The sequence below is a fragment of the Diadema antillarum genome, unplaced genomic scaffold, assembly GCF_040938485.1.
Source record: "Diadema antillarum isolate AM-2024a unplaced genomic scaffold, OU_Dant_1.0 seq00000316_RagTag, whole genome shotgun sequence".
Lineage (NCBI taxonomy): Eukaryota > Metazoa > Echinodermata > Echinoidea > Diadematoida > Diadematidae > Diadema > Diadema antillarum.
The window spans coordinates 471,600-490,641 of record NW_027271336.1 but is presented as its reverse complement, the minus strand read 5'-3'; the positions used below and the strand labels follow the sequence as shown (position 1 = coordinate 490,641).

The following is a 19,042-nucleotide window of genomic DNA, read 5'->3' as shown; positions in this document are numbered from 1 at the left end:
AATTTGAGTTGTAAGACTATTCACACTTTCGGTTTATGTCCTCGTCTAGAAGTACACAGAAAAGCAATATAAACACAGCTGCTGAGGACCATTATAATAATATATTATTCTAACGTTGGTATCTGACAAAAAGAAAAAAAATGAAAGCATGATAAAAAAAAAGAAGATCAAGAAAGAACAAAATAATGTTTACTTGTACTTTGTACTTTGAACATCGTCGACAGTACACTCAGTCCAGTTGCTAATGGGAACAACAAAGTTAATCTGCTGTTAACAATCTCCTATATCTGCCTCTTCGCATCCTGCACGAAGGCAGTCTTCTGATTTGGTTTTTTGATCACGATTCATTTTCCATCACATCGCTCTGTAGATCTGTGTTATCATTGGTATTACTTGCTTCAGTTTTCTCCGCGGCACTCTTTTTCGATTTCATCGATTTCGGTGTCATCTTTGACAACTCGCTGGGATTCTTGAACTCTTCTCCCCACGATGTCTTGTGCTCACCATTTTTCATATCACTTTCAAACTTTTCGTTCAACTCGCCCTGCGTCATCGGTTGTTCCTCAGGTCGTACTTCCGGTAGACACATAAACGTGCTCCCGACTTCCACATTCCCCGACGCGCACGCCGCGTCCGGTGGCGTCTGTCCCGCCTGGTTTGTCGACATTTGCGCGCCGGACATGACCTGACAAAAAGAAAAAAATGAAACATTATAAAATAATGATGAAAAAAAAAGAAGGTCAAGAAAGAAAAAAACAATGTTAACTTTTTACTCGAAGAATACATTACATTTAGTCCGGTTGCTAATGGTAACAACTAAGTTAATCTGCCGTTAACAATCTCTTCGCTGCCTCTATGCATTAAAGGGCAACCCGCGTCCTGCATGCAGGCGCGAAAAGAAAGAAGAAGTCCTGTCGTTTGATTTGGTTTTCTGATCACGATTCATTTACCGTCACCTCGCTCTGTAGTTCTGTGTTGTCATCGGCATTACTTGCTTCAGTTTTCTCCGCGGCACTCTTTTTCGATTTCATCGATTTCGGTGTCATCTTTGAAAACTCGCTGGGATTCTTGAACTCTTCTCCCCACGATGTCTTGTGCTCACCATTTTTCATATCACTTTCAAGCTTTTTGTTCAACTCGACATTACTTGCTTCAGTTTTCTCCGCGGCGCTCTTTTTCGATTTCGTCCATTTCATCTTTCTTAACTCGCGGGGAGTTTTGAACTTCTCTATCCACGATGTTCTTTGCTTCATGTCACTTTCAAGCTTTTGGTTCAACTTGACCTGCGCCGTCAATTGTTCCTCAGGTCGCACTTCCGGTAGACACATAATCGTACGTGCGACTTCCACATTCCCCGACGCGCACGCCGCGTCCAGTGGCGTCTGTCCCGCCTGGTTTGTCGACATTTGCGCGCCGGACATGACCAGCTTTTCGATGATCTGGGGAAGGGGTCCGTTCTTGAGCACGTACATGCGTTTCTTCAGCGCCAGCCGATGGAGGGCGGTGTTCCCGTCCATGTCTTCCAGGCGCGTATCGGCTCCGTTGTTGACGAGGATGCTCACCACGTAGAGATAGTACCGCTCACACGCCGTCATGAGGCACGTGATACCTTCGTCGTTGCGCGCATTAACGTCCGCCTTGTTCTTGATGAGCAGACGAGCTCCTTTTACATCGCTGCAATGGCAGGCTACCGCCAGAGGGCAGCAGAGGTTGATGTCGGCGCCTTTATCGAGGAGATGTTGCACAATATCGTAGTTCCTCTGACGGACGGCGGCACAGAGTGCGGTGACCTTCATCTTCCGGCCATCATGAGTGATGTATCCAATTTGATTAACGTCAACCTTCATCGGAAAGAGGAAAAAGCAGAGAAAGCGAAGGTTACTCTCACGTGCAGATAACTATTAAAGTCCTATACTAAACGGATGAACGAGTCCCCAGTAATGTAGGCCTAATAAACAAAAGATTAAAATGATCAATAGCAATTGAGAAGTGACTATACATCTAAATAAACTAGACTAAACACTTTGGGTGAAGTGGTCAAAATGTAGCCATTCAAAAAATTAGACAATGATGCAAATAAAAATTAAAGTGATCGCAAAATAAAGGCATAGGTTATAGATAGCGTAACGATAATCATACCATATTAACAACATTATGATTCTGATAATTACGATGAATCCGACAATAACTTCGGTATACATGTACATCATGCGATTTTAATCACATTGCCTGTTTGGCGCAGTAGATACACAGTGCTGCAACTTGTATGCCATGCATCATTGACACTTAAAAGAAGTTGTAGGCCTACATACATTACTTTAAAAGATTATAGTTAAAGGACAAGTCCACTTTCACAAATATAATATCATAATACCTCCACAATATAATTCCCCTTGCCTTCTGAAAGAGACGAGTTAAGCATTCTTTCATTATGCGAGAAAAGTGAAAATATGTTGAATTTTCTTTATATTAATTTTTCGTTGTATTGTTGTACACGTGACATCACAAGCTGTAGTAGTCATCTCATCCAGCAGTGACGGAGCAGAAACTTCAAAGATTCATAACTTTTGAATGGATTGTCCGATTTCTCCCAAAGTTTCACTGTGCAGCATGTGTTTTACTATAATATTGCTGCGTTCACTCAATCGGCATGTTGATATGAATGTGGACTTGTCCTTTAAGCATAACAATAATGACAGCGGAAGAAGAGCATATACCTTGTAGTCAGCTATCAATGTGTCTAAGACTTCCTGGTGCCCATGCCAAGCTCCAGCTATGAATGGGGTAAACCACACCTATACAAAAAAAGAAAGAAAGAAAGAAAGAAAGAAAGAAAGAAAGAAGTGTCAGAACGGAAATGGAGCGACGTAAGTGATAGCGATGATGCGAGTGATGAGAATGACATTAAAGGGGTGATTCAGTTTTTGTTGAAATGGGGCATCAAGTTTCCAACATTTTTTTATATGACTTTTTTTTTTTAGATACTTAGAAACCACTTCATGAAATGCATAATTCTACGAGGAATTCAAGGTTTATTTGATGAAAATTGGTTTTGAAATAGCAGAGATACACGGTGATCCAAATCAAAGCAATCCTAATAAAAGGTTGGAACCATCTTTCATTAGGATCACTTTGTTTTACTTATTTTGGATATCTCGGATATTTCAAAACCGATTCTCATCAAATCAAGTTTGAATATCTCTTAGAATTGTATGCCTCCGAGCATTTTCATGAAGTGGTTTCTAAGTATCTCGCAAAAAATTAAAAGCTGAATGATCACTTCAACCAATACTACACCATCCCTTTACAATTTCATGATCATCCATTATATCAGGTCTGTGCTAACAAGGAAACATTCATCTATTGTCATTGCCTTAATTATCATTTTATGATGGCAACATTACTTTAACGGTTTCCTTAGTGTTGATGATATATTTTTCGTCTTCAGTATGAGGTTACACCAAACGGCAAAAATAATTTGAAGTAAACTAAATAGTCACAATATCTAAGCAATATGTATCATTATCACTATTTTGACCAGATAAGTGAAGAAAACTATGTTTAGCATGTCCCGTAATTTTTTATGTTTATAGTGTGTACAGTTTATAGTGTATATACCAAAGTAGCCTTTATGATTATGCAAATCATGTTGTACTCCTGAAACCAATGATAGCTCGGTCACAGTAATGGTTCACATTTTAGTATTTTTTTTTTGTTATTTGGCACCCTTACATCATCTGGTCTTATCTACTATCCGTTCTCCGTTTCTTTTTCACAAACACTGATTACTCGGGGCTTACAGCCAAACAAGCTTGCTTTCATGTAGGTCCCGCCATACTTTTCTTTGATCAACCCCATCTCGATTTCGAATTTGACCAGTTATTACATATAATTACTGTGTTATCACCATGTATATTGTTGTGTTTTGCACATTGTTTACAAGGTGAAAGAACTTGTTTGATTTCTGTTATAATGTCCATAAATGAGAAGTATGGAAATAAAATGAATTGAAATGAATTGAATTGAATTTGTTGGTTGTTTTTTTTTAATGTTGTATGCATTTATATGTAAGATTAGAACAGAAAAGAATTTCCAAATGGAAAATGAAGATTGAGATTAAACTGAAATCTAAATTGAATTCAATGCAATATATTCATAACCTCTAAATTTTGTGTTTTGGTGCCACGAGTTTTTTCGTCTTCGCATGCCAGCACATACATGCAACTATTCCTACTATTACCCTGTTTCTGTCCGCCCATATAAGCAAGTATTCACGTCGTCTCTCTTTTTTTTTTTCCTGTGAAGCTGCTAAGTATTTTTCCTTTTGATTGAAAACAAGCATTCCTCTCCCAAATCCGCTGTACACGTGTATCCTGTAATACAAAACGCAAACGGCGTGCTTTGACTAGTCTCACTCTATTGTGACACCTTTACGAAGGTGCGACTAGATACTTTAATCATGTAATCTTTGCTGCCAGAGCGTGTGTCTAACGGATGAGTCTCAACATCCGCATAAATATCAAGTGTTGCGAGAGTTCGCAAAGACCTTTGGCCGAATACCAGTGTTGCTATTGATATCAATCCGCTATACCAAGGAGGTACTAGGCAAGCTTAGATTGTTTGCTCTGCACTCCAACGAGCACTGTACCATGTTTAAAGGTATATATCGCACTCTGTCGGATAATGGGCATTGTCTCTATTATATTTTGGTCCTTTATGGCGTCAAATGGCTTTCTTCTTCATCTTGCACGCAGACGCCGTTCCGTACTATGGCATGATATGCACTGACTTCCATTACATGCTTCACGGAACGAGAAGTAGGCCTATCATCTACCGTGGTATTGTTTTTTCGCACGCACGCGCGTGAGTGCTCATAAACACTATAAAGAGCGTTTATTGACAACCCATAACTCAGCTATACATAATTGATTGGGGCACTTTTATTTCTGGTCTCGTCGAAACGATCCATTAACACTTTATCCACTGTTGTTATTCGAGTAGGAAAAAGAAGAAGAGGAAGAAGAAGAAGAAGAAGAAGAAAGTAGGCCTAATGTTTACAGGAAATTATACCGCGTAATTAAGTGTCAAGAAACGTAACATCTGTGCATTCAACTTATTGCTTCTAGACCATTAATGTAATGTATGTGACACAGTTCACGTATAAATCAACTAGGGTCTCTCTCTCTCTCTCTCTCTCTCTCTCTCTCTCTCTCTCTCATCTCTGTGTGTGTGTGTGTGTGTGTGTGTGTGTGTGTGTGTGTAAGTGTTGCCTTAGAATGCAGTGTAATTGCGTGTGTGTGTGTGGGGGGGGGGAGGGGGTTTGCGTGTTTCCAAGATTTGGGATCTCTATTGAAACGGGGAAGTAGAAAAACGAAAATGAAAATAGTGAAGGCGGAGAAATTTACGTATTTCTGTACATTCCGTTGAAAGGAGTGAAAATGAAAGTTTCAAAGTTTCAAAGTTTGAGGAAAGAGGTGTTGGGAAGTTGTTATAGAGTAAGCGAAGAATTGGAAGCGGAAGTAAGGAAAGTAAATGCAAGGTAGAAGAGAGAGAGGAAAAGAGAAAGAAAATGAGGGGTATAGATCGAGGGAGATGGCTGAGAAGAGGGAGACGAAGAAGCGGAAGTAGAAGGGAACGTCAAATCAAAATGAAAAAGGGACAAAGACACACACACAAAAAAAACCCCAAACGATAGGAAAAGAAGGAAACGAAAAAAGGGGGTAAGATGCGAATAAGTAGACGGAGATATGTTTGTGAACGGTAGTAACATATCAGGGCTCTGCATAGCATATACACGGGGACATTCAGGTCATGCACATAGTATATTAACATATTATGAATGCTAACATCCATTATTTTACACACAGAATATCGGTGCACTGATGCACACTCGCACCAACTGAAACCCTGAATGCACACACAAGGGGATGTACCTTCTTCCTTCCCGAAAACAACACGATATACCCACCCTTTGTGTTATTCATCCGTCGCAAGGGCGTGCGAAATAGCAAAGCAACCACAAAGGGAACTCTATTTGACTCTGTATGTGTTTCGTCACACATATATCGCAATAGCCCATATTCACTGTATCATTATCTGGATGATGTGTTTCTTCCTCTTTTTTTGGGAACAGTCGATGAATAGAGCTGGTGACCTCTACTACACTTTGCAAGGATGTGGGCAGACAATGAATAGTCGACTCCATCCTATCAAACCAAGCCAATAAGCGTCACTTCCGCCTGACCTTCGGATCAAAAATGTGTAATATGGTCGAAAGTCGCCGTTCACGCAGGTAAAGCTTAATACACAGAACTGCTATTAAAATTTCGAAACAACTGTGACAGTTGCGACGCCCAAATTATACTTTTAAGAAGTATACCTCCTTGCTTAAACGAATGATCCACAGAGGCACATCTTTGCAGTCCTAATCCACTTGAGGTCAACACCCACTTAGCTCCTTTCATCCCCCCCCCCGCCTTTGTATTTTAACTCTCTCTTTGCCAATGAGTCAAATGTGCACAAAATTCACATACGAACCTATTGACAGGTAAATAATGTGGCACACAAAAGGGTTAACTACACACTTATCAAGGAATAACAAAACACACTGGAGGACCATAAAATATACAATATAAAACAAACATAGAGGGAGAGAGAGAGAGAGAGAGAGAGAGAGAGAAAATGTAAGCCGTCATCAATTCATTCGGCTGTTATATAATGACGGGTGAAACGTTTTGGTGGTTATTTAACATTTTATGTTCAGGATTTATAACAATAACGTCTTTTCGTGGAAACCCCGGATGCATGGGAGAAACATAATTATATTAATGTGGCGATCGCCTATTGCTGAGTAAGGATGAGTGAACAGTAGCATTATTAGCTCATCTATCTCATATCAGCATAACTACAATTTGCGTCAACAACAATAGCTATAAAATCATTTCAATTGCAGTGTCTATAAACTCATCATTATTTGATATAAATAGATGAAACAAACAAAAACAGCCAAACAAACAGGGGGAAAATATAAACAAATAGAAGATCAAACAAAAGCGATCTAGGCATACCAAGAAGGGCATACGTAGCCCTGAATCTTCCACTCACGTTTCCCAGTACGTCGTTGAAGCGCTCCTGCGAGAGGTCCGTCAGTGCCTCCTGTATTTCGTCGGGCTGGCGACCCGTGAAGAGACCCTTGAACTTCTGGGCTTCCCCGGATTCGGCGGCTATCAGCACTTTGCGTGCAAGCATGTTGAATTGCGACTGTGGCTTATCCATGGCGAATGTTGGGAGAGAGGCGGGGGTATAATAGGAGGGAGGAGGGAAGGGATAATGTTTCCACTTGCACCTTCGTCGTCAATGATGTCGCTGACACAACCGATTTACTGCTTGGCTCTTGGAGCTTGGTCGCCGGCAACACTACCGGTGTCGTCACTGCGACTCAACTCTGGGACGACGAACGATGCGTCAAGCTCCTGATAGGTTTATCACTGTTACACTTGATGGAGATGCAAGACATTCCAAGTGGATGTGAATGACGAAAGCAGATCGTTTGGTGTCAACCAACACGAGGAGTACATGGATGCCAAGGAAAACTCGTTCAGACGATTGGAACAGTGAAGTTGTTTTGCATGACAACCAATGTCGCTCTTGATTAGAACGCGCAGCCCGGCCTGGTTCATCCGATACTGTTGTTGTTCGCGGTAGATGTACAGCCCTACGACTTCCGCGCGTACTCCTCTTCCGGGATAATGGATGGTTACCGGTGCGTAAGATTTGACCTCCAACTCCGTTCACGAGCCACTGTAATGTGAACACATAGATAACAAAGAATGTTACTACAATTGTACTATGCATTTTCAATGACTATCGTCAGCAACTCATATTCTCAGACAAGGCGCAAGCATTTTTTTTTTTTCTGATTGTACAGGCCGACACAATTCAAAATGTGAAACGTCAATAATGTATCTATCTTTCACTATCAGACTAGAAACTCTTCAATTAACTTACACTTCGTCCCACCTCATGCAACACAAACAAACAAACAAACAAACAAACAAACAGACAAACAAACAAACAAACAAACAAACAGACAAACAAACAAACAAACAAACAGACAGGCAGAAACAACAAGACACCGAGCCGTCAGGTTTGGGAGAATGGGTATATTCAAACTCATAATATTACGTTCAAAACACCACAGCAATAAGCTTCGTAATGACAGTCGATATTAAAAAAAAAAAAAAAAAAAAAAAAAAAAAAAAAAACAGAAAATATTTAGCTTCCAACTAAAAAAAAAAAAAATGATAGAATGTTACAGTTAATTCTGAATATTTTAACACTATAGCAACTTGTTTTTCCCCGACATATTCCAGCTGTCCCGGTTTTTTAGATCGTCTGCTACACGGGGTAGGAGTGGCGTTACAGTGTGGTTATGGGTCACAAAGAGAAGAATAAGGAGAAGAGAATAATATATGAATATATATATATATATATATATATATATATATATATATATGTATATATATATATATATATATATATATATATATATATATATATCCATCTATATATAACTCTCTCTCTTACGTTGTATATATCTGTCTGTCTCTCTGCGTGTTCTCTTGCTCTCTATTTCTCTTTCTGTCTCTATTCTTGCCAGGAGTCATTTTAATGTCACGCCGTCCTATCAATCACTCACGCCCACAGTGCTCTGCCAACTTGGCTCGAGAGAATTCAATGTTAATTATGATGTAGGCCTCATATATATCCCCGCTCAGAATACTTTGGTAATAACTTCTCTTCCTTCATGTCTTCCGATGTGCTTTGGCAGAAATCTGTGCTTTCGGTTGATCCTGGATGTAGTTCAAAGTAAATACATAGTCACCAATTCTCCAACAAGATCTATTTCGTCGTTATTTTTTGCTGAAAACAAAACTGAAGTATAAACTTTGGTCAAGCCAAGCCTTATGTGCTTTGTGTCTACAAATTCAATACAGTACAGTTCCCTTACAGGTCTACTAATAATCGTGTATAATATAACATGAAAGGATTCAAAGACACATTTATTAATAGAAACTTAGGAGCATCATACAGATCATCATAAACCCGATCAGATGGAGTAATTTATGATGGTGGGAACCCTACAAGAGAAGCACTAAACTAGGGTACTATAGTAAAAATAAACACATAAACTGGCGTTATGCATAGGCAGAAAAGAAACAAATTATATACAACCTATCAACACAAGTGAACTTTCGAACAGAGAGATTTATGTTAAGAAGCTATGTAAAGAACCGGAATGAGCAGAGAAGAAGATTGTCGAACTAAAAAGGCAACCTTCACAGCTTCAATAAGATGTCCCTGCATGCGAGAACAAAGTGTTTCTGACAATAATACAAGGGGGAAAACAATGATAGACGTTCTTGTGTCAAAATTATATATTGTAGACACGGTAGAGGATAAAACAAGGTTATGCGACCAGTGCAAAGACAGAGTGTTTTAGTTTACTTTAGATGTGTGTCATTTTTGTTGTGGCTGGAAACATAACCGCATGGCTTGTGTGTTGAATTTGTTCACATTTGACTCCTACAAAAAAGTAAATGCGCAGAATATCAACTAAAAAACCAAAGACCACACAGAGTTGTATGAATGTCGAGTCTGATCTAGTGTGTGCTGCAACACATGATCTCTAATCTCCCTAAATCCTGTAAAGTGTAGAGTAAAATCTTGGATTTCCCCGAATAATCGACGGAATTCAAGAGTCACATCCGGGGACAGGTTTAGAATCTAAACTCCTCTCATGTTTCTTCCGCTGCCTAATTGTACTCGCGCACACTTAACTCATACCGGAGATATTGCAATGTCTTTATCTCCCTTTTTGTCTTATCGGTTCTTAAAAATCCCCCATTTAAATCATGACAAATGACACTTGAAAGTTTACGTATTATATTATCACTGTTGTACGTATCTCCAGAAAGTGGAGCGAAGTGGGGAATCCCCGAATTCGTTAACGGAAAAAACAAGAAGAGTGAAATGAAAGAACGAATGTGATAACTGCCGATTGTACTCGTGCAGTACAAGCAGTGTTTCCTGCAGATTATTATTCTTTTTTCCCGCGCGCGCCACTGAAATATCGCAGACGATACCATCTGAGGCAGAATTGTTGGTAGCACCACCAGCGAGTTAAGTCAAAACATTATAGACTGGACACGGTTGCATTACAGGATATTTTCTCAAAGCAAAAAGGACAGCGTACTGAGTCAGGCCGGTGGAATACAAAACAACAATCGCCGAGGCCAATTAAAATTTGTGGGGGATTGGAAAAGAACCGATAAAAAAAATATATAAAATGTAAAACTTTATCATGTGGATCAGACGCTATTCTGACGTGGCGTCATATGTTTACTGATGGCATCAGAGGATGAAAAGTCTTACGCTATGATAGCCACGTCATTGTGTGATATCCTTTATCGAATGTGCGCGTCACAATCCAATTGATGGGGATGGGGTTAACTCCTCCGCAATATATAATCATATTGATTTCAGTAGAGTAGTATGTTAAACTTAGTCTTATTACGTTTAAATGATTTCTATAGGATACTAACGACGAAATACGTGAACACAAATCGAAATTCCTGATTTTATAAACCCACAGACACATAAAACATGATTATGTATAAAAAAAAATTATATTATGTAAAAGAAAGACAAAGAAAACTCATAATTAGAGTATACAGTGCCTTCAAAGTCAAAACAAAGGGAGAAAACCAACAAAAACAGCTTACGAAGGAGCATTGTATTTCCAAGTGAACTTGTGCACATTAGTATACACAGACAGGCTTGACTCATATAAAGGGAAACCAATGACCAATCTGAGATAAAATAACAACCAAGTTTTAGCGTATCAATTAAAATAATACTAGTACTTGAAAAGGTAGTGAGAAGATTGTCATATATCGTTGCCTTTGAAGTTACGCATGCCCTCTTTACGAACTTCTCAGAAGTTAGGATCCGCAGACAAAATGATTTATAGAAACAATGCGGTCACGGAGTTTACATGTACCTGTCTAGCTCATCACTCGAGAGTCGTGTAGTACAACCGAGAATGAGATGACCCTGACTTTTCCCTCTCTCTTTCTCTTTCCACCGTGTCCTAACCAATGAAACGGAATGAGAGAAAAAGAAGATGTTGCTATAATAATATAATATACTCTTTAATACTCACCTGTCATGGGGATATTCCGTCACAAAAGTGAGGCACAGATCGAAGGTGTGAAAGATAATTGACGGCCAATCTTATTAACCCAAACTTCCTTCCTTCTTCGCAATTCTACACAGTCATCGAATGACGGTATGCATGGTACGTTGGTCATTAATGTAACCACTATGATTGAAGTGTCTATTATTTACAGCGGAATGGTTACACAGAGCTGCCGTAGCAGGAGTGGGGACGTTTCATTTTATATTACCTTGAGGCGGTTGTGTTTTTATATTTTCCTGGTGCGTACGTACAAGACAAGTAAATCGAAACTACAGCCACTTCGACTTTGTACCCTCAGTGTATACTCATCGTAAACTGCATCGAAAATATAAAGCCTCTGTTTTATGGTGTTATTTTTTCTCCTCTCTCTCTCTCTCTCTCTCTCTCTCTCTCTCTCTGTCTATCTGTCTGTCTGTTTGTCTGTCTGTCTGTCTGTCTCTCTCTCTCTGTCCCCATCTCTGTGCGTTTCTACTTCAATAATGACGTGAAAATTGATAATATCTGTACAACATAATATTTTCGGTGATGATTTACGAATCTATGAGCATGCACACATAACATTCACACTTACGCACACACACACACACACACATGATTTCCGATTATGATATTACACCGTGTATATGAAAAGTTTGACGGCAAAATGATCATAGTTAACTCCATTTATGCTGATTTGAAACAAAGAAAATGATAAGAAAATATGCTTTATCTTAATCATGACTTCGAACATATTTTTGTTATGTAACAATCGAGATATCACTGGAAAAGTTTTATTTTGTTCTATCCGATGATGGACTAACTTTAAAGGGATGGTACAGTATTGGTGGAGCTGAGGATTTGGCTTTAAACTTTTTGCGAGATACCAAGAAACCACTTATGAAATATTACAGAGTACGCCATTCTAAGAGGAATTAAAAGTTTATTTGATAAAAATCAGTTTTGGAATGACTGAGACATCCAAAAACAAAGTAAAACAAAGCGATCGTAATAAAATGTGGGTCCCACATTTTATTAGTATTGCTTTGTTTTGGGTATCTCAGCCATTTCATAACCAATTTTTATCAAATAAACGTTGAATTCCTCTTTGAATTACATGCTCTTTCATATTTCTTAAGATGTTTCTCATTATCTCACCCAAAAATGTTAAAAACCTGAAGTTAGGTCTCAACCAAAACTATAGGAGCCCTTTAAAGTGTTTACAAAAATGGTGCTTTACTAATTTTGCGATCTATAACTCTTTTTGTGTATGCGTGTATATACATTATTATTAATACACTCAGCAAAAAAAGAAAGTAAACACTTTTTCGAGATTATATTTCTCATATAATATTTGGCTAAAAGTTAATGTATTATACACCATATTAAAGATATTTTAATTGGCTATCAACCCGGTAGGTCAACAAAAAGGAAAACTTTACGCATGCGTGAACACCTTTGTTTTTCTCTTCCAGGGCACAAAAGTAAAAATTGCAAAACTGAGTAAGTTGTCATTCATGCGTAGGCGCTCTTCCATATAACAATGAGAACAAACAAAAAAATTCATACAAAAAGCAACATGAATTAACTTGCAAAAATAAACTTATGATCTCTAGGATATCTTTATAGCCCAAAAGATCAATGAAGGCTAAAAACAATGGAGGAAAATGAAAAATCTTCTGTCAACTAAATTCAAATGAAATAAGAAAAGAAGCAATAATTAACAAAAATGGCAGAAATTTTAATTGTTTCTTTTTTCAAATTAGAAAATTATCAATAATGATTAGTTCTTGAATTTGTGTCATGAATTCTTTAAAAAAATGAAATAAAAGAAAATCTGTTCATTTAACCATGTTTATGCATATTACTCCCTATGTCATTTGAAGTTTGAGTTGACAGAAAGTTCTTATTTTCCCCCTTTACTTTCCCACTTTGTTTTTGTTGGAGAAAGAGATAAAGAGAACAAAACCTTATTTTTGCTATTTTATTCATGTCTCTCATTGTGTTAAACTGGTCTTTTGTTGTCATTGTTATCGTGAAGGGCATTTGCAAATGAAAGGTAACAGTTCAATTCTTGCAATTTTTACTTTTGTGCTTTGGAGGACAAAAGCGAATGTGTTCACCCATGACCCATTTCCTTTTGTATTACCCTACTAGCTTGATAGGCAATTAAATTACCTTTAATATGGTATATGATACATTGATTTTCATCAAAATCTTCTATGAAAAATATGAACTCGAAAAAGTGTTTACTTTCTTTTTTTTTTGCTGAGTGTATATGTACTGTATATTACTATATGCTTTATTTGGGCAAAATACCATTCACGGTAATATTAACGGTAAATGAGCTTAAGACATTGCAGTTATAATGTTATGTATTTTATTTGTGTCAGAAAAAGTTACACGAATAATCCTATCACGATGTCTGAGAAAAGAAGTGTGAGCGGCAAAAAAAGAAAAGAAAAGAAAAAAAATGCCTCTTTGAAATTGAGAATAATCAAAGAAGGCCATCCTTTCAATGGTAAAGAGTATACGAAGCTATTACAACTTTGTGACACCAATCATTTCTTGTTCCCAGCAGCAAAAAAAAAAAGAAAAAGAAAAAAAAAGACCAGTTTATGATGCAAGGGTGCATGGTGAGGGAAATGAAGAAGTTAAATGCGACCCCCCCCCCCAAAAAAAAAAAAGCAAGATAAAGACAGGATGATACATTGGCGAGTTGACTGCTCGCTGCATTATTTTGTGCGAAAGAGATGTCCTCCCAATTTTCTACATTTGTAAACATGGGACTTTGTTTGCATTGTGCAATGTATCAGTGCAGACTGTCCTGCCACATCGCGATAACAATTAATTGCCTTAAGTTTGCTATATGACTACACATGAACAAGAAGAAGTAGTATATAATGTGATATTGCAAGGCGCAAGCTGAATATATTCGCTTAAATGCGTTGATGGGGAGCATGAAAATCAATGGTACGAACAACAGTCCACTTTTGTGTCTTTCAATTACGATTGTAGCGATTATTCCAACAGAGGGCGTAGTCCTACTTCCCAATCTCCGGACAGACCCGAAACGAGTGCGACGTCTCCCCTCAGACAGACAAATAATGTAAATAGATTTACAGACAAACGAGTTCCCATACAGAGAAAACAGAAAAAAAAAGCAACATAGTAGGTAGTATTCTGAAAACTTAATTAGCCATCGATTACCAAGCACCTGCTTGAATATGACAGATTACCACATTTTGTTTTTCTCTGTTGCTCTTAAATAGGACCTAATCTTATAGTTTAATTTTTTGGTTTTATTGTATTTGTTCAAAGATTTTGAAAGTTTTTGTGATTTTCCATTATATTACTTTTTCATTTTCCAACCTTTTGTTCGAATGTGTGTATTTTGTTAAGCATAGTATTTCATGGAAAAATACAGAAATAACCTCAAACTGAAACTAGAATTGAACTCTTTGATCGCTGTAACGGCGCTTATGCAATCTTGATTTTATGTGTTGCATTGATTGAACAGATTTTGTTTACAGTCATAGCTTTCTCCTTGGTGTAAATCGACCCATTTGTACGTATTGTTGTATGTGCTGTTTGCTTTGTTTATTCCTTTTCCATTTCATTTGCCTTCTTGAAGAATAATATGAAGCATTGTACACTAACTCACATCTGATAGAAGGCAGAACAAGGGGATGGGGATAAAAAAAATATTGATTACGGTATCTAAAATTAGTGTATGTCTTTCCTGAAAGCTTCTTCAATGCCGATGTTATCTTCCTAGGGGTAAATAGCAAGCTCCATTTTTGATAAACCATGCAATACACTCCGCATTTTCTCCTAGCTGTCCTATTGACAACTTCTGCAAGTCGAGCTTTTAAAACCATTTCTTTGGTTTCATACAAGTTGCAGCTGTGCGTTATCTATGTCATTTTGAAGTTCAGAGCCATGCATAATAATGTATAAGGCTTTAAGAATACTTCATTGAAGACAAAAACAAAACAAAACGAAGAGCTGTCACAGCAAAATAATGTTCCTCACGTTTGTTCCCAGGCGGTAAAATCAATCTGTGACTAAACAAAAACGTGAGGTGCAAAATGTAATCATTTTGCATCACACTTTGACGTTGGAGTCCTTACAGGAAAACTGCACCTATTATGTACGCGTCAATTGGCTTTGAAAAAATGGGGTGAACAAACTGACAGAACTGGAGAAAAGTGTCACAGAGAAGACCGTTGAGAATCAACTTAATCTGTACCAGTCGGCACTCAATCACAACATGTAAATTAAAATTACGTCAGACTGAATCAAAATTCTATTTTAGATTTTACTGAATTAAAGCAATTATAAAAAGAAAAAAATGTAACCGTTTGTAGCTTATCCAGCCTATAAAGTTTTCTTTCTCGAGCTTCACCATCGAGAATTAATGATTTTGGACAAAAAATGAAGAATCTTTTTATTTCCTTTATCATGTTGATAGCATCTCAACATTAAGAGTTACGAGATGGTTACACACCATTTTATCTATTTCAAATCTGTGAAGTTTTGTGGGGACACTTTTCTGGATTTTCATTTCAACTATCTAATAGCTTTCAGAATACCATATTCATTTTGTTGTCCTCCAACGCCAGGCACATCTCAATACAGAAACATCTTTTTAAGATTGTGTGCTGAGACGTGTTCCCATTACCGTTGCCCACGTGAGCTGCCTCATGAGAATTCTCTTCTTTATATCATAGCGGATTCATCTTATTTCTATCCTTAACATTCACCATGGATTATTCCAAAATCCTCATTTCGTCTTTACCTATCTAGCACTCAATATAACTTCCAAACGTCATAACTAAAATGTCATTCCAGTCTTCCCACGTTCACACACTTTAAAGCGAACAACTTACATGACTTAAGAAGTCGCCCCAGTGTTACACTACCCACGAACATCCAATCGATATTGACCACAATCGCTTTTTAGCAACCGATAACAAAGGCTCGATATCGATTAGAGGTAGACTTGCGATGTGTGCTACAAGCATGTACCGAGGTGGTGTAACACCCAACAGGGAACATGCCGTACAAGAGCAGCTTTAACTTTATTGGCAATTTTGTCATCCGAAGGACGTAGACTTGTAGATGTGACCATCGCGCCGGTCCAGGGATTGTCGAGTGTCATTTGAAGAGGAAATACAAATATTTCAAAGGGTAAGTTGCTCTGCACATGGATTTAGATGCTGGACTAGTACAATAAAGGTTATTTATCTTAATGCCGTCCTTGTAATTGTAGTTAGCGTTATTGAAATTGGGAAAATGTAATGAAAGATCTGGCTGTGATAAGGTGGCGCGTATAATTGATTGGTGAGTCAAATGATAGGGCCTATAATACAACCCCACACATCTCACTAGTCCGCATTAATGTATTTGTTCTTGAACGAGTCATTAAAAGATTAAAACTTCAGTGTGGGACAAAACAAAATATACCATAATGACATAGTAAACTGCTAATCTGCCGTTGTCTGCTCTTTGTTATTCCTGCATCTTCTCGTACTAACATGACCATTTACAATCGAGCGCAGTAAGTATGAATCATATTCATAACACTATATCATTACTATGCACTCGTTTCTCGTCTCATTACTTTTATCAAAACTGTATTACTACAATAGTATAGACTATTAGTCATAGTATGACTACTATGACTCAATTAATACGACGACATTCTTTTGGGAGGGAGCGTAGAGCATGATGACTTGATAAGAATTCACTAATTGCAAATTTCAAGCCACATAGAAAATTTTGACGTCTGGTATATTTAAGATGCATGTTCACTCAAGTAAGTTGATTTTCTATGTTCAAAGTTCATAAATGAAAGGGTGAAAAGTAATCTGTGAGTTGTGATGATAATACAAGAATTATTAGAGTGAATTCTCTCCGGGCCTATTGCTATGGATTGATGTTCTGACAACTGCACTTTAACTCATTAGTACAGGTATGTAATGCGCATTGATAGGCCCTATATGATATGAATTGCAAAATTAAAGTACTATAAGCCTCACAGTACAGCGTAAATGTATTAGTAGTTATAGATTTCAGGCTATTCGATAAAATTAAAAGACCATAAAGTCTCACAATCTTTTGACATTGCATGTAGTTGTAGGTTTTATCCGTTCCAGGACCGCCAGCTCATTATACAATTGACATTGCATCCACATACCTGCCTATAATAACAATGACTAATGACAGAGGAAAATTGGTTGCTTTGTCAGTATTACATCAATTTGTGAAACGATATCTGCGTTTCTCCTTGCAAACATGAATGAATAGATAGATCGGTACATTAGTTTGTAGATTTATGTTATCATAAATAGATAACGAATGTAATATACTTAGACAAATCTAGCAATTAATATAGCAGTCTGTTATGTCAATCTGGAAACGATGATCATATTCCCTCCGTGATAGATAGGACAGATAAAAAGACATTACGATGACAAATTCAAAAGCAACCTGTAATCTGCAATCTTCACGTGAAAAAATCATTCTCATCCTTCCTTGCAAGCAGAGAAAAAAAATCAAAGATGGTTAGATAGATAGACATAATAATTGAAAAATAGACACAGTTCGATGGTTAATCTAACACAGCTGCCTATGACAGCAATCTTGCAAATCCACCCCTGGCAGGCATAATAGAACAGACAGACATGTCATGAAAATAGAGATATTGATATCATAGACACATACCTAGAGTCATAGATAGACAGGTAAACCTAAGAAAAGCATACAACAGTGTACAACCAGACATGTAAAGCTATACTTGGCAACAGATTAATGCTGAAGACTTATCAGGATAATTACTCCCCCTCCCCCCCCCTCCACCCCTAAGCTTGTGCCTATAGGAATACAATGGCAAAATACCGGATAGTGATATGATTAAAGTAAAGATTAGGGTTAGAGTTAGGTTCAGGGTTAAAATCTTGGTTAGGGGTTATAGGAATAGGCTCAAGAATTTGATTAGGGTTAGAGTCAGGGGAAGTGTCTGAGGTTAATGTCCTAGAACCGCTGGAGATATTCACATTTTAGCTCTCTATAATATTATCCATCGTCAACAGATCGTTGGCAAATGCAATTGATGATTGCTGAAATTTAAATGCTAGGTAATGCAACGAAAATGCAAACAGATGCAAGTCATGTGCAATTTCTCTAATATCAATTTTTTGGCAATTTCCATTCGGCTATCGACCACTATGACGTTATTAACTATGCCCTCCCCACCCTCATGAAACCCCCAAAGACAAAACAGAAAAAAAAGACCTTATGACAACATGCGTAATGTGCATGTACGTAGTCCCAAACGCCTCAATTCAAGTGAACATCGAGTTATTCCTAACTTCAGCAACTTAACTACTGTTGGAGGTATTCTGACTATATACTTTCTTTAATCGGTCCACGATATTAGTCTCCTTTTATTATAGCACTTTTGTTGCTACTGATTCTGTGAATACAGTTGTATTTCCTAATCTCTGACACCTTATTTTCTTCTGCCGTATTTTCTTCTTTGTTGCATTCGATATTTGATTGACACATTTTACCGCTACTTAACCCGTTCCCCTGAACTACAGGACTAGTAGGCAGCACCTACCGGTATACAAAGTTTATGGAGGTTTCTAAATCTAGTAGAGGATGGCTTTATTTGTGTTTCGGCATTTTGTTTTGTTTGTTGTATTTTTTAATTTTTTTTATTCGACAAACGTTATCCAAAAGCGACAATACTAATATATTATGAATCACAGCATTGTATGAAATCAATTTCCCATTATT

The 19,042-nt window shown here is 37.6% G+C and overlaps 1 protein-coding gene across 1 annotated transcript; it reads right to left on the bottom strand.

Moving 5' to 3' along the window:
• Window positions 1–337: 337 nt before the first annotated feature.
• LOC139730491 (uncharacterized) lies at window positions 338–7,585 on the bottom strand. Its single transcript, XM_071641332.1, has 4 exons — window positions 7,105–7,585; window positions 2,718–2,795; window positions 951–1,841; window positions 338–685 (listed from the first exon to the last, which is right to left on the bottom strand). Exons 1-4 carry the CDS (start codon window positions 7,273–7,275, stop codon window positions 338–340), a joined length of 1,488 nt encoding a protein of 495 aa, XP_071497433.1. The 5' UTR covers window positions 7,276–7,585.
• Window positions 7,586–19,042: the final 11,457 nt, after the last annotated feature.

Excerpts from the sequence above, each read along its gene's own strand:
- LOC139730491 (XM_071641332.1), bottom strand. The coding sequence starts at position 7,275 with ATGGATAAGCCACAGTCGCAATTCAACATGCTTGCACGCAAAGTGCTG. Across the intron at positions 2,796-7,104 it reads TCAACGACGTACTGGGAAAC|GTGTGGTTTACCCCATTCAT; the intron begins GTGAGTGGAAGA and ends TTTTTTGTATAG. Across the intron at positions 1,842-2,717 it reads CATTGATAGCTGACTACAAG|GTTGACGTTAATCAAATTGG; the intron begins GTATATGCTCTT and ends TTTCCGATGAAG.